The 15215-nt window shown below is 37.2% G+C and overlaps 2 protein-coding genes across 3 annotated transcripts; one reads left to right on the top strand and one right to left on the bottom strand.

The window, feature by feature from the left end:
• Positions 1 to 299: 299 nt before the first annotated feature.
• Positions 300 to 7697, bottom strand: xpnpep3 (X-prolyl aminopeptidase 3, mitochondrial). The gene is made up of 11 exons (XM_020927234.2): positions 7418 to 7697; positions 6461 to 6583; positions 5862 to 6049; positions 5550 to 5769; positions 5272 to 5456; positions 5145 to 5207; positions 3359 to 3472; positions 2665 to 2750; positions 1769 to 1952; positions 1267 to 1387; positions 300 to 1179 (listed from the first exon to the last, which is right to left on the bottom strand). Exons 1-11 carry the CDS (start codon positions 7524 to 7526, stop codon positions 1013 to 1015), a joined length of 1560 nt encoding a protein of 519 aa, XP_020782893.1. The 5' UTR covers positions 7527 to 7697; the 3' UTR covers positions 300 to 1012.
• Positions 7698 to 8352: 655 nt separating this feature from the next.
• st13 (ST13 Hsp70 interacting protein) lies at positions 8353 to 14855 on the top strand. Of its 2 annotated transcripts, XM_020927211.2 has the most exons (13): positions 8353 to 8511; positions 8891 to 9030; positions 9817 to 9865; positions 9944 to 10037; positions 11296 to 11369; positions 12034 to 12100; positions 12180 to 12264; positions 13100 to 13210; positions 13346 to 13448; positions 13527 to 13643; positions 13746 to 13785; positions 13949 to 14040; positions 14318 to 14855. In XM_020927211.2, the coding sequence occupies exons 2-13, from the start codon at positions 8921 to 8923 to the stop codon at positions 14450 to 14452; spliced, it is 1077 nt and encodes a 358-aa protein (XP_020782870.1). In that variant the 5' UTR covers positions 8353 to 8511; positions 8891 to 8920; the 3' UTR covers positions 14453 to 14855. The 2 variants fall into 2 exon arrangements, with proteins under 2 accessions (XP_020782870.1, XP_055008721.1); XM_055152746.1 differs by lacking the exons at positions 8353 to 8511; positions 8891 to 9030 and adding an exon at positions 9058 to 9676 and having other exon boundaries at positions 9804 to 9865.
• The last annotated feature ends 360 nt before the right edge of the window (positions 14856 to 15215 follow it).

Genomic DNA, 15215 nt, shown 5'->3' with positions numbered 1-15215 from the left:
TACTTTTAAAAATATTGCATCAGTGCAACTGCAAGTAATGCTTGTTAAGCCGATACATATAGGCCCGTAGGGTATAATCTAATGGGAAAAGCAAAGCCACTTAATAATAATAATAATAAAAAATAAAAACAAAACAAACAAAAAAACTACCCTCTACTTTTGTGGATTTATGGGATCACTAAATTGCCATTACAAGCCCTTCCTAAGAGGAAAAAAACAAATGAATGATTAAAGATATATTTAATAAGAAAAAACAAAAAGATTGAGATGTTTGTGTGATAAACTGCACATCAGGATCATTGCCATCTTAATAAAATATAGATTTTATTATATATACACTCAAACTATACCGTCATGGTACACACAGAAACAAGGGCTACATAATCTCTTAAAGGTACACTATGTAACTTTACTGGTAGAGTCTCCCCAACCTCCTTGAGTAGTAATTGCTTTGCCTGGCATTACACTTGTCCATCTCCATGGAGACAAGCGGGTAGAGGCACCAGGCCAGTAAGAATGTTCAAGGTGTTTTTGAGAAATAAAAACACCCACAGTGAAATAAATCCTAAATCAGTCTGTTAAATGCTGTAATGTCCCATGTCGATGGGAACAGACAAAGGTACACAGACCACCTTTAATGTCTCCTAAATTTAAGACAATTGTCTGGTACTTTTTAATCAGCTTTCCATTTATTACATTGCACTACATTGTTTTATATCAAGTGTGTGTGCCACTTCTATTCTATACTATTCATTCTGCACTCTTCTCTCTTTTTTAATTTTAATCTTCATGATTATTTATGTTTTGATTTGTTTTTATTATGATTTTAATGTATTTCTTATTCTGTAAAGCACTTTGAATTACTTTGTGTACGAATTGTGCTATACAAATAAACTTGCCTTGCCTTGCCTTGCCTTCTATTAGCAGTGTACATGCACAAAAACATCCATGATGCTAAGAGCAGCACTAAACAGATAATTAACCATTTGGTTCACTTAATCTTGTCATTGTCCTATCTCTGGGCACAGGCGTGCTCTACCTCAGCAATGGTCTTTGGTGCTTCTAAGGACAAGATGAGAGGGCCTCCATTGTTTTGAATCACAACATCATCCTCAATCCTTATGCCCAACCCTCGGAAGCGCTGTGGGGCCTCATCATTGTCCTCGCAGATGTACAAACCTAGCATGAAAAAAGGTAGAAACTTAGTGACATGATTCAAATAGAAAAAGGGGGAATGTTTTTTGGGACATTACTAATTATTTATACCTGGTTCAATGGTGATAGCCATCCCTGGCTGCAAAGGCTGGGAGCGAGACAGTTCAGGGGTGTCATGTACATCCATTCCTAAATAATGTCCAACATGATGTGGACAATATCGACGTGCTGCCTGAAATGCAGTATGAAACTAATTTTATACCACCATTATAAAGGAACCACTCAGCCTTTCATACCCACATTCATAAACGTGTATGCAGGCCCTGGAGGCATGGTGGGTTAAGTGCCTTGCACAAAGACACAATGACAGTATGCACCTGTAGGAGCTGGGATCAAACAGTTATTATTTGGCTCAACAACTGCTTTACCAACTTTGCTACTGCAGAGTGTGGGATTAGAACAGTCAAACTTATTATCAGTGGACAAACACTGAGCCACTGTTTTGACTGTGGTACCTTTTTTATAACCAAAAAGTGTGCTTATGTTTATGAGTTTCACATTCAAACTTTTAAACCCACTGTAGAGCTCAAGAGCAATTACAATATCATATTACCTTGAGAACTTCAGTCTCACTTGTACTGCTCTTGATGATGCCCAACCGCTTGAGCTGTCGTCCCAATAGTGCAAGCATGGTACTGTAGATGTGATCCAGACTGATCCCCGTGGAACACAGGGTTAAACATGATCGCTGCACTTCAAGAACCGCCTCATAAATTTCAGCCTGTGCTGAGCTGAATCTAAAGAAAAATACATGCATTAAAAATTTAAAATTACTTTTTATTAACATAGAATTTAAAAAACATGCACTATGCATTTGAGATACTGTACACATGATAAGAATTAGTAGTTGTGGTTGTAATCGTATCAAATTAGGATGGAGGAATTTCACCCTCTATTGTCCCATCTTGGATTTGAACAGAATGCAGAAGGGACTGGCTAGTGAATGATGCCAGACCAAGCCTTAAATTGGTATAGCAAATCATGAACATTATTTCTAGAAATGCTCTTGGGACCTTTGGTTCTTCAACCTGAATTTTTCATATTTTTTATTTATTTAGCATGACAACGTATCATCACATTTTAAATACTATTCACCATTTCGTTTTTTGTGAGAATATAAACGTTGGAGGATTTAGTAATGACTGCATTTAGTAATTGTGATCTAATTAACGACCTATTATTGTTATCATTATATTCAATGCAACTGTCTGCTGAAACACTTTCTCCAACCCACTTTTCCTATTGGTCTCTATAAGAGTCTGTGACAGGTGGATTTAACGAATCATAGTGAAATGTGAACATTTAAAAGAAACAGATGATTAAATTTACCTCTTAAAAGTATTAGTAAAATAAGTGTACCTAATTGTGATCAAATCAAAATATCTGGCTTCAAGAAAATCTGAGTACATCCAAGATTCAAAGGGGCACAAATCAAATGGATAAACTTACTTTCCATTTACAGGCCATGTCCGAGTAATGTCGCTGACATAACCAAAGTATTCACAACCACCATCAAGAAGAACCAATTCACCATCCTGAAAAAAAGAGTGATCGTTATTACAAGAATAACAAGAAGACTTGTTTGTAAGGTGTTCATTCAACTCAAAACATGCTACATAGGTCTCCAGAACAGTTGATAGCTTAGGTCAATTAAACACAATCAATCAGTAAATCTGCCCACGTGGAAATTAGCATTGGTGCTATCCCTGTCTCATTAAATCAATCAATCAATCAATCAATCATGCCCATCAGTGAAGTATGGAGATATTGCATAATATTACTACATATCACTAATAACCACAATTACTTAAATCATTATTTAAATCACAATTATTCAAAAATTATTTGTTTAGAGGAAAGATGTGGCATCAGCAAACAAACTGAAGAAATTAAAAGTTGGTTGGTCAAAGAGGCCTCACTTTGGTCACAAAGGTTTTTTCTGAACTAGTTTTTGGGTAGACTCTGCACATCTGACAGTGCGAAAGGTGCACTGAAGGAATGTCAGAGGGATTGAAAAATTGTACCAATAAAAGTAAATGAAGAGTGAGACAGTCTGCAGGAGTATTTTTACATGAGTTTTTTCTTAAACTTACCTTATTTTTAAAAGGTCTGAAAAAGTTATATATTTTAATAAAGATCTTACTTTGATTATCTGGTTGTTGTTTATATAGTGAAGGGTATTCGCTCTGTTTCCTCCAGCCACTACAGGAGGGTAAGCCAAGAAGTTTGCACCATGTAATCTGTTTTCAAAATCAAACTAGAATAAAAGTGACAAATTAATTGAAATGTTTCATTGGAAGAGGTCAAAGTGAAAACAATTATATATAAATATATAATATATATATATATATATATATATATATATATATATATATATATACACACACACACACACACACATATATATATATATATATATATATATACACACACACATATATATACACACACACATATATATATATTATATATTATATATATTAGAGCCCGACCGATATTATCGGCCAATATGGGCACCTGGAGACATATCGGCTATCGGCCGATATGCTTGCTGATATGGGCCGATATTTCACGTGGGGATGTTATACCTCGTTATAAAGCTTAGACTCTCTACATTATGTTCATTTAATCCAATTTACAGACAGATAAATGTCCTAATATGTGGCTCCGCATCAGTATTTATCTACGGTGTACTTTGTCTGTGTCTGTGTCCGTACTGTCCCTGAACACACCACCAGAGTGACGTCACTTCACTCGCGTGTGTTTGTTTACACCCGCAGCCGTGCGCAACACTGAGATTATATTCTTTTTCGGACAATCGGTTTGAGTCTGGATTAAAAGGACATTTATTAGTGCAGATTTGTGATGTGAGGAGGAGCCTGTGTGAGCGGTGAGTGTTGGAAATACATCGACTTTGAAGCTAGTTTAGGTTTTGTTAGCGATTAGCTGCTGTAGCTCCCACACATAAACAGGCTGTTTTCTATTGGTCTATTGTAAAGTGACTACATTGACCGTATATTTGTTACTGGACCAGCATTGATATGTAAATGAGCTGTGAATAGACGTGTGAATGATCCACATTTATGCATATAATTAATTACCGCGGTGCGCACGTTTTTACGGCTAAAGGCTAATAGCGATAGTTTACTAGCTAGGAGTTATGGGTCGGTCGCGATCGAAACGGCTCTTAGTGCCGACTCTTTGAAGCGAACAACGGGAGCGTGCTTCTTATTGGGAGCCGTGTTTTCTCTTTTTCTCACTTTTTCTCTTCATGCCGCATGTAGACCCGTAGTTTGACAGCAGCAGCGGCTGAAAACGAAACTTTCAGAAATCTGCGTGTGCATATTTGGCTGCAGTTCAGCATAAAATGAATAAACCAGGACTGAACTTGGGCTTAAGTGAAGGAGAGAGATAGAAACCGAGTCCCGACACTCAGTCCTGGTTCAGTTCTGGTTTAGTCCTGCGTGCAACAAAACCATCTCAAGAGTCGCTTGGGAGCCGAAAGAGCCAGTTGCTTTAGTGAGCCGAGCCGGTTCTCCAAAAAAACAAAAACTGGAATACCCATCACTAGCAGTGACAGTAACAGCTAGAATGTGATGCAAAAATGCCATTAGGCCAATCTACTGTATGTAAATATGATGTAATGAGTCAAAATAACAATAAATGTTGCCTAAATAAACCCAATTTAGAATCCACTAGAGCCAAACCTAAGTTTTTTAATCAATTCAAGATTTACACAGTGAATTTTTACATCACTAAATATATCGGCGATTATATCGGCTATCGGCAGCGACAACTCCCATTATATCGGTTTCATATCGGTCACAACAAAATCCATATCGGTCGGGCTCTAATATATATATATATATATATATATATATATATATATATATATATATATATATATATATATATAAGCTAGGACTTACCTTAGCAAAAAGTAGAGCTTCATCTATGTCTCCTTTGGACAATGCCATGGTTCTTTTAAATGCCTAAAAGAAGAGGCGTGAAGTAATAATTACTTTAAAATTTAACCAGTGGCTTGATTTCACCGACCTGTGCTGTGATGCGACCTGCTTCTTGCATGAGTGCCACTTCTGCAGAACTTTTAAGGGCTCTGAGAGAGTGCAAAAGAGGTCTGAGGGAGCGTGGCATAGACCCTGTCTCTATTAAGGGAGACACATATGTCTGATGCAGCTTAGGGTGGGCTGGCTGAGAACTATCATACCACATTAAAGTGCCTAGTATTTTTCACATTAAGAAAAGAAAATATTTCGGTTAGATACTGCTATAAAACAACAACTGTGGATACAGCATATTATATTAACCATTACCTTTAAGACTCTTTAGTACAACACCCAGTTCTTCAGTGCAATGAACTCTCTCAATGCCGGTCAGTGTTGCTGCCCCATCTCTTCCTGACCTTGGGCCATCCCATAGTTCCCTAGATGGGTCTCTACGTGGGACAAATAAAATGGCCTGGTCTGGTCTTCCTCTTCCATGGAGAATCAAGGCACTGTCAGGTTCTAAAATGCCAGTCAAATAAAGAAAGTCCTGCAGGGCATCATTTAATAATTTAATGAGTTTCTTAAGAAATCAATACTTTTACATAAACATAAGATGAATCTGAAAGTAAAATAGATAACCTGGTTTTGATGGAAGGGATACGGGATGTCATTTGTCATGTAGCGAGTTGGATGAGACAACACAAGAACTACATGGTGACTGGAGGAGGTAGAAGGTCCCATTCTCTCTGCTTGGGCCTCAATAAGTGAGGCCAGTTTGTATCTGCGGAGTTCATACTCAGATTGGCTCAAGCCTGGTGTCACTTCCCCTAGGAATACAAACTAATTGTATTAAAAGGAAAAATTATGCATGCTGTAGTGTTCTATAACAGAACTTTTGTGACATCCGTCTGCAGATACTACAGATTAGACATTAAAAGTTAATTGACTGTATTTTCACATCATTTCTTTAGATACAGTAGAGATAGACCAATATAGAGGCTGACTGATATAACACTAAGCCTGTTTGCGCTAAGCAGTATAAGCTTCATTCAATCCGAAGGGGGCACTGCCTTTGGAACATAAAGGTTTGGAGGAAACAAAGATTTCTGCAATGGCCATGAAAATAAAATATATTGGTTGATCGCTATAATACTGCATGGAATGTATTGTTTCTGTAAAAAGTTAGTTCAGTTATCTACACAGAATTTGCATTATTTCTAAACTATTTCAGAACTCACCATTCTTGATAAGATGAGGATGTGTGAATGGGCTGGGTTGACCAAGATACCTTTGTGGAACAGTTTTTGGTTTTATACTTCCAGGTTTCACAGAAATCTTTCTACATGGACACAAGAGTCCTCCTGTGCAGACATTACAGATAACTTAACTTTAACACAACATTGTCATAATATACCTTTAATCTTACTCATTTAATTGTATGATAGCCATGTTCTGTGACATTTTCAAGTTATACCACATGGTAGGAACACATTTCTGAACAAATGCCAAAGCATGTGGTAGTATTAACTCCTACTTTGGGTCTCCATATCGTTGTATTATTATTATTATTGACAATAAGAATAATAATAACTACTTTTCTATTATCTATGAGATTAGCAAAGAATTATTAGAAATCATGTGCTATTGCAAAAGATAGAAATCTTAGTACTGTACAGATTCCTATTGCACATAATGTGTCTAGCAGCTTGCTAGCATCACAAGTGAAGGTTTGTTTAGAGCTGCTCCTGTAGCTCAACAATCCTGCCAGCAGCAGTAGGATAGCACTGGGCCATATTATATTATTGATGATGTCTGTATATCATGAATACAAATGTTTCAAATAATCTTAAGGTTTTGATAAGGCGACGGGTATTATTTTACAAATGAAAACTACTCTGAAAACACACATGGTAGGTGTACATGCTTTGTGGGAACATTACATGGCCTTACATTCATTACAGTCAGTTATAAGCAGGTCACTACTGCTCGCCTTATCTTAACCAAACTCTAACCTAAATTTGACAATATCTTTTATCACCTTTTATCGGACAGTAAAGTATTTACCTCATGGGGGCTGATTTTTGTCTCCATAAAGCTAGCAACAGTGACTGTGTAATAGATTTCAGTCCCACAATGATAAATACTTGCCAACACATACACACACATTTAGATAACCACAATGGGCTTTTTCTCACCTTGAGCCCAGTTTTGCCGTGACAGTATCCTGACAGCAGATCTGATCAGAGCGCTAGCTTTACTAGATGGAGGCGACATAGCATAGCATGCTACTAAAGCCGAGGTCATTGCCACAGCAAGACCACAAAGCCCTCCTCTTAATAATAATGTACAGTGAAGCACCAGATATCATAAGTTGCAAAAGCGTAAAGCATTTACGTTTCCAGAAAATGATACATTTTGGTCACGCACAGTGGCAGTTCATGCAGTTTCGTTAGCTCTTATACTTCCATGACTGTTTCCCACTGTAAATTGAGAGTCTACGCCCTGTAATTTGTTTTAGAGGCACATTGTTTTTTCAGACAGAAAAAAATTGCATGGCTGTCCTTGTAAATGTGAGAAAAGACAGCTGTGTTATCACATTTATTTTCTGTTATTTTATAATTATTTTATTTCAATGAGAAAATATTCCCAAAAACATGCAAGGTAAAGTTTAATAAAGAGCATTAGCATGTAATAATTTTGAAGTTTAGTTATAATTTGTTTATGTAACAAGAGATGACAAAATTCAAACTCTTTTAAAGCCTTATCTGTTGCTATACTTTTTGTATATATTTCACTCCAAATATTTCAATTATAAATAATATATTCACAACAGTCCCTTCTGAACATAATTTTAACTCATTTTTTAATCTAGCCTTCCTGTAATATCAAAATAAATTGTACTTCTGAAGCGCTGTGGAAATATGCTTGACCTACACTGGAAATGAGTTTGAAGTTTTAGCTTTTAGGTTATGTAACAAAATGTTCTGAGAATGATAAATACATGTTTCTGTATTTGTAGTTATTGTTTGCAATAATTAACGTTGTACTCTTAGTCCATCGTAGTATTTATTTTTTTATTTTTACTTTCGTTTCGTTTAAAATATTTCTCTGTTCTTTTCTTGAGCCGTTCATTCTAAACTCAGGGAATAATTTTAAATTCCTCAGTGGTCTTCCTCCACTACTCGCTTGAATGAAACCAGCAGCGACATCGTCGAAAGCTGCAGGAAGAATCAAAACATTGCTGATTTGTTCTACAGTTTGAGTATTCCCCTCATTTATCCCCTTCAAGGTGCGTGGAGATTTAACTCTGGACCTGAGCTTTTAGCGTGGACTTTATTGAGTAGGGGCCGCGAGCAGCTAATGTTAACTTAAAGCTAAACGCTATCATGCGTCACTGAAAACACACGTTGGCTTTGACAGAAAGTTTTGTCAAAAACAAAAATATTTATATCATATCGTTAGGTATTGAGGCTGGAATACTTTTAATGTGCAGAGTAAGGTGGCCAAATAAAATTCTGAAGCTTCTTCAGCTGATCTAGTTAACGCTAGCTAAACGAAATTGCTAAGCATTGGATGTACCCATTAGCTAGCCTTATTAGCTAGCCTGGTGCTGGTGCGTAAACAAGGCTTCACGTTATCTGCTTCTTTGCTTTGACTCTCGTACGCAGCGCGTGGTGTCCCGACCGTGACAGCCCATCATGGACCCACGGAAAGTCAGCGAGCTTAAGGCTTTCGTGCAGATGTGCCAGTCCAATCCTGGGATCCTGCACCTGCCTGAGATGAGCTTCTTCAGGACCTGGATGCAGAGGTACACGCTTTTGCTTGTCCTCAACTCTAGATAGATTGAAGTGATTAATTTACCTTAAGACGTCTTGAATGAAACAAAGACACTCTGGTGTGTTTTTTTTGTTTTGTTTTTTTGTTTCACTGATAGCAATCAATCAATATTGATATCGTTATTTTCTAAAACTTGGTCCGGGTTGAAGTCTTCAGTCGTTGACTGAACATCACCAACCTTCTTAGCGTTTGGGGTGGTCGGGTAGGATTTGGTATTACTTTTCACATCTGTCACATTTTTTAACTATTAATAAAAATACGTATTAAACACTGACTTCAATAAACAATAGCACCATCTATGGGACACCATGTTATAGGTAATATAAGCAGCATCTGCATAACTTACTCCTTTAACTGTTAAACTTCTGTAACCTTTTCTACTATATTTCATTACATTAAAAATATTTTAACTACAACTTTTCCACAACGTTCACAAAGAAAACAGCAGGTGTCACCAAACCCAAAATCAGGTTTATGGGTAGGGCATTGAAATTTCACACTGAAGACTGGAGTTCAAAGCCTGCTCTGGGCATGCTCTTTGCTGAGGTTGTTGCATGACGTTCTTCAGTTGACACCGCTTCAATTTATTGGGGGAGGAGAGAAATCACCAGTCTGTAATATCCTTTTACATTTTAATTTCTTTCTTTTTTTTCATGTCACAGTGGTATTTGCTGTTCCCATTACAAACTAGCAATTTGTATACATTACATTTTTAGTTTTTCTTGTTTATCTTAACAATTTAACCCTTCATTTTCAGCATGGGTGCAACAATCCCTCCAGCACCCAAGATGGGAGGTTCTTGCAAGGTCAAAGTAACTTTTATATAATTTTGTACATAACTTATTTGGACTATCTTATTCATTTCACATCGGTCTAATCTGTAGGGCGGTTGCCCGTGTGATGCTCCACCTACAGCATCTGCTGCTGCCCCTGAACCAGAGCCACCCATAGAGTCTGAGAGTGAAGAGAGTGAAATAGGTATTGTATTAGTCATTAATTGGTTAATGCTGCTTTTTCAATATTTTCTTAAAAGGACAGTCTAGAATTTTGGACCTAAGACCTCATTTCCTAATGAGCCAGAGTATTGGAGATGTTAGGAGACATGTGGAGACACATTTAAAAATATTCCATCCAGTCCTTGTATTTGCAGAGGTCGCTGGTGCTAGGCTAGTGCATGTCAATGGCCATAGTTAGCCTGCCACTAAAAACAGTCTTACCCACTCCACAAAGCACCTAAGGCAAAACAATGATAATGCCAGACTGCTGATGTGGATGCCTGTGTCAATAGAATAATTTTAGAAGTAAAACCAACCTTGCATTTGAAGGATTTATGTCTGAGCAGCAGCAGCAAGTTGTACTTCCTGACAGAAAGCTTGGCAGTGGCGGACTGATATGGCCTAGCACCTATCTTACCGGCAAAATAAAATTTCGCTGCTGCTAAGAAAATAGTTCCTTAACATATGACGATTCATGCGATGTAAGGTTAGTTTTATTTCAAACATTATTCTATCAACACAGATATTTACATTGACAGTCTGGCGTAATAATGGATTTGCTTTGGGTGTTTTGTGGAGTGAGTAAGACTGTTTTTAGTGGCAGGATAACTATGGCCATTGACATGCACTAGCCTAGCACCAGCGACCTCTGCAAATACAAGGACTGGATTGAATATTTTAAAAAGTGTCTCCACACGTCTCCAACACTCAGGACCTCACTTCCTAGTTACCCAATGTCCAGAATTCTGGACTGTCCCTTTAAAGCACATATGACAGGTTTGATTACTCTTTTCAATATAACAGAGGTAACAATTATTTTAAAGATTTTTTATGAAAAATGGGCAGCCAAATACATAGCCTAGAGGTAATTCCATACCTGTGTTATCAAACAATCACAAAAGCCAAATACATTATATACCTAATTTGCATAATAGGAATGATTAAACAAATAATAAAATAAATTACATCTTTTATTATTTTGTTAAATCAATGTTTAGTCTGTCAGAAAAAAAATATTATTGTGTGTATATTGTCCCTGTATTGTTGTCCTTTTCTTCGCTTTTTCTCCACAACTTCCACTGATGTCGTAAATATTCATCATGCTTTTACAGTATTTCCTTCCTAAGAAAGAAATAACAAGAAAACCTGTCATATGCACTTTAATCTCACAAAACACAAACTTTTATCTCTGATGTAAGGCTGAATGTGGTTTAATTGTACTTTTCTTTTTGCTGCATAAGAGATTGACAATGATGGAGTTATTGAGCCAGACACTGATATACCACAGGACACGGAAGACTTTCAGGATGTAGAGGTATTGCTGCTTAAATATTTACATATTTATATTGATACTTTGCAGCTGATGTCATTACTGTCAATGGACAAAATACCTAATATGCATATTTTATTTGTATTTCCGCCACTGTAGGCTGTTGACATGTTGACAGATAAATATGTTAATTTTTATTTTCCTATGCCAGAAAAGACGCAACACAAAGCCAATTTAAAACTGGAAAACTTATGCTTCTGGATATTAGTCTGGTCCTCAAGCCCAAGTCTCAAACACGACACTGATTTCAGTGACGAATGTGAAACTAATGAGCTCATTGGTCACCTATGATTTACAAAATTAGATTTCTCTCACCTCAGATTAAGTTTAGTGCTTCACTAATACACTCTGCAGAAATTTGCAATGTCTTTCAGGTCCTTGTGATATTTTTTCCCCTTTCTTTTTGCCTTGTGAGCATCCATATTGGCTAATCCACCTGTCAGTCATGCCCATCTGAAAACAGGGAGATTCAAGAGTGACAAGACTTGCATTTTCATAAAGGTCTGCATCCAGGCTGTTTCCACCATGCAATCCCACCCAGCATGATGTCACTGCAAAGTATCAATACCAAAAAAATGCTTATAATGGGGATTCTGAACTCACCAGTTTTTAGTAAGTTTGTACTGTAAATAGTTTATGTAATTCTCAGGTCACAGATGAGATGATGGACCAGGCAAATGAAAAAAAGATGGATGCCATTACTGCATTAGGAGAAGGTTAAACATTGATAAATAATAATAAGATATGGTTTTACATGGAAAAACGTGTAAATTAAGTTCAGTATTTTCTGTCTAGGTGACCTACAGAAAGCTCTGAATCTTTTTACTGAGGCTATCCAGTTGAACCCATGCCTTGCAATCCTGTATGCCAAGAGAGCAAGGTAATTCTTATTTTTTAATGAGCAATATATTTTATATATGATTTTATATAGAATGTATATTGCTAGTAATACATCATATCTGTATCCCCAGATATAAGGTAAATGTTTTAAATATAACATTTGTAGATAATGACTGTAAAATAATTTATACCTACAGTAATTGCAAAAACATTGGGCATGATGGCCAAGTGGTTTTATCATAATTTGATGTTTTGGTTCTCAAGACTCTTATCCAATAAAAAAGTAGAATTAATTAAATATTTTTGGCCATATTCTGAGAATGAGGACACACAGCCTACACGTTTTCTAGCTGCAGGTTAAAGGTGCACTGTGTAACTTTTCTGGTGAAGGATTCGCAATCTGCTTGTCTCATGGTGAGGTCATTGCTCTGCCTGGGATACTCCACAGTATGACATTAATATATCTTGTATTAATTCATTTACAGGTATTTTATTCCTCAAAACTACCACAAAGACTCTTACTCCGAGCAGGCCCACTTCTCCACCTCCTGACCTGTAACTTGACTTAGAGATGTGGCCTACTTGTCTCCATGGACATAGTTACATTGAATGCCATACTGTGGAACATTACAGGAAAAACAATAACGTCTACATGGAGTCAAGCAGGTGGCAGGCCCTCTACCAGAAAAGTTACACAGTGCCCCATTAAGGCACTGGCAACCCAAGTTCAGGTGTGATTGTGATTTTAAACCTGCAAGAGTCCAGGCTACATACAGTTCCTCTTAATTAAATTTAGTTTTAGTTTAGATTTCATGCTAATTTATTCAACATATATGGCTTCTATTAACCTAATTTTGTTTTGTTTTTTTTACCAGTGTGTATATCAAGATGCAGAAACCTAATGCAGCCATAAGAGACTGTGACAGAGCAATCAAGATCAACCCAGACTCTGCACAACCCTACAAGTGGAGAGGAAAGGCTCACAGGTACACAAGTATTTAATATAAATAAACAAATGCACCAACCATTGAAAATGTTTATTTTGGATCAATGTAGCTGAATAGATTACTGCTGGATGATGTTATTGTTAGCCAAAGGTTGATTTATACATGCAACTCTAGGCTGCTTGGTCACTGGGAGGAGGCTGCCAAAGACCTAGCTACAGCTTGCAGATTGGACTATGATGAAGATGCCAGTGCATTGCTGAAGGAGGTCCAGCCCAAGGTGAGGCTAAATTACAATCAAAATCCTTTGATAATTGCATTTTATTTTTGTGATATTAATCTGTTTTTATACTTTTAGGCTCATAAAATAATAGAGCACAGACGCAAGTATGAACGGAAAAGAGAAGAAAAGGAGATCAGAGAGAAGAAAGAGCGGATAAAGAAAGCAAGGGAGGAACAGGCTAAGGCTCAAAGGGTCAGTTCTGAGCACATTTTATGTGAACCCCAAGTTTAAAATGTATTGTGAAAAATATGGTATGGTATGCCAGTGTTGCATAACTTTGGGGTTTTTCACTAGGAGGAGGAATCAAGACAGTTTGGAAGTGGATACTACCCAGGTAAGACTATGAAAGTTGAAACATATGCTTTGAGTTGCACTTTTTACACATTACTTGAGGATCTTCTTGTGAAAGAGTCTTTTCTTCCACTTATTGCAATAAGCCAAAGCAGAATTAGTTTGTTAGTATTGTTCATCTTAAACTGAGTTTAAATGTTTTACAGGAGGTCCAGCTGGATTCCCAGGTGGCGCTCCACCTGGAATGCCTGGTTTTGCTGATCTCTTACAAGACCCAGAACTCCTCAATGCAATGAAGGTGACTATACATCCAATTTTGTGTCCAGTGTTAGAACTTAACCCAAGGGGCACAGTTAGGTAGCAGTAACTAGTACGTCCATTCTTTCCTCTGTTGTCGGCTATGGCACATCATCAGTCTTAACCATGAACGTGGTTTAACATCTGTGGTCCCTGGCAGCCACTACACTGAACTGTACCACTCACTGCCACAGTGATGTTCCAGAATTAAATAGACAAGTTTTTTATTGATGTGACCGCTGTTGCAAAATATGAATCCTTTTTTCTTTTATCTACAGGATCCAGAGATAATGGCTGCCTTCCAGGATGTCTCTGCAAACCCAGCTAATATTGCCAAGTATCAGAACAATCCTAAAATCATGGCGCTCGTCAGCAAATTGAGTGCAAAATTTGGAGCGTCACCACAACCATAAAAAAGCTGAAGCTCTGTGGAGCACCAAGCCTTTTCTACTATTAATCCACTGTGGGCTAATCACAAGAGCAGGCAGGGGGTAGATTGCTTTTGTAAAGATGGTGGACGATGTTTTCCATCAGCTGTTAGAACATGGCACTAAGACTGAGGTTCAGAGGTGTAAGATTTAGAAGTCCAATGGACCTGTATCGCTTAGCAACGACCTAACCACTGGTTCCTAATCCAATTCTGAAAGCATTTTTTTCCAGTCATGTCATTGTCACACAATTCAAAAACAGTTTCCCTAATTTTTGATCATCTCTTAAAATTTATGTTGTCACTTGTTAAATGTTAAAAAAATGTTACTTTTGCTGTCTGACCCTGTTGGCAAGTTGATTCACAATAAAACATGCTGTTGCTTCAAACTAATCTTGTTACTGTTTTATATATTTTGACCCAAATGCTACAAATATTTTTGTATACTAATGCTGCAATGTTTTTGCCATTTTGCAGAATTATTCTGTTCATCCATTGCCCATTAAACGTTATTGGAGTTGAAGTGTTTCCCTGCCTTTTCACAGTGGGCCTTGTGAATGGGCCAATGCAGTTTCCCTGGTCAAATGTCAACCTGGTCTTGGGGTTCAAATAATTCACATGACTAAAGCTAATGGGCCTGTCCAATAGCCTGTTGGCCCCTGTTCTGAAATATAAAATAATTCCCTTCATAAAATCTAAAGGGTAGTGTAAACCATAAACCCATCAGAAACGTGTGAAATATTGCTTGA

Source organism: Boleophthalmus pectinirostris, unplaced genomic scaffold (genome assembly GCF_026225935.1).
Source record: "Boleophthalmus pectinirostris isolate CB_2022bp ecotype Guang Dong unplaced genomic scaffold, ASM2622593v1 HiC_scaffold_17, whole genome shotgun sequence".
Taxonomy (NCBI): domain Eukaryota; kingdom Metazoa; phylum Chordata; class Actinopteri; order Gobiiformes; family Gobiidae; genus Boleophthalmus; species Boleophthalmus pectinirostris.
Note: the sequence above shows the minus strand (reverse complement) of the source record. Positions and strands in the feature narration are given on the sequence as shown.

Bases quoted from the DNA above. Each gene is read 5' to 3' on its own strand.
- xpnpep3 (XM_020927234.2), bottom strand. From the start codon at position 7,526: ATGACCTCGGCTTTAGTAGCATGCTATGCTATGTCGCCTCCATCTAGT. The intron at 5,208-5,271 runs GTCGGTGAAATC...CTCTTCTTTTAG, and splicing joins CAGGTCGCATCACAGCACAG to GCATTTAAAAGAACCATGGC. The intron at 1,180-1,266 runs GTATAAATAATT...TTTTCATGCTAG, and splicing joins GGCTATCACCATTGAACCAG to GTTTGTACATCTGCGAGGAC.
- st13 (XM_020927211.2), top strand. From the start codon at position 8,921: ATGGACCCACGGAAAGTCAGCGAGCTTAAGGCTTTCGTGCAGATGTGC. The intron at 9,866-9,943 runs GTCAAAGTAACT...TCTAATCTGTAG, and splicing joins AGATGGGAGGTTCTTGCAAG to GGCGGTTGCCCGTGTGATGC. The intron at 12,265-13,099 runs GTAATTCTTATT...TTTTTTTACCAG, and splicing joins CTGTATGCCAAGAGAGCAAG to TGTGTATATCAAGATGCAGA.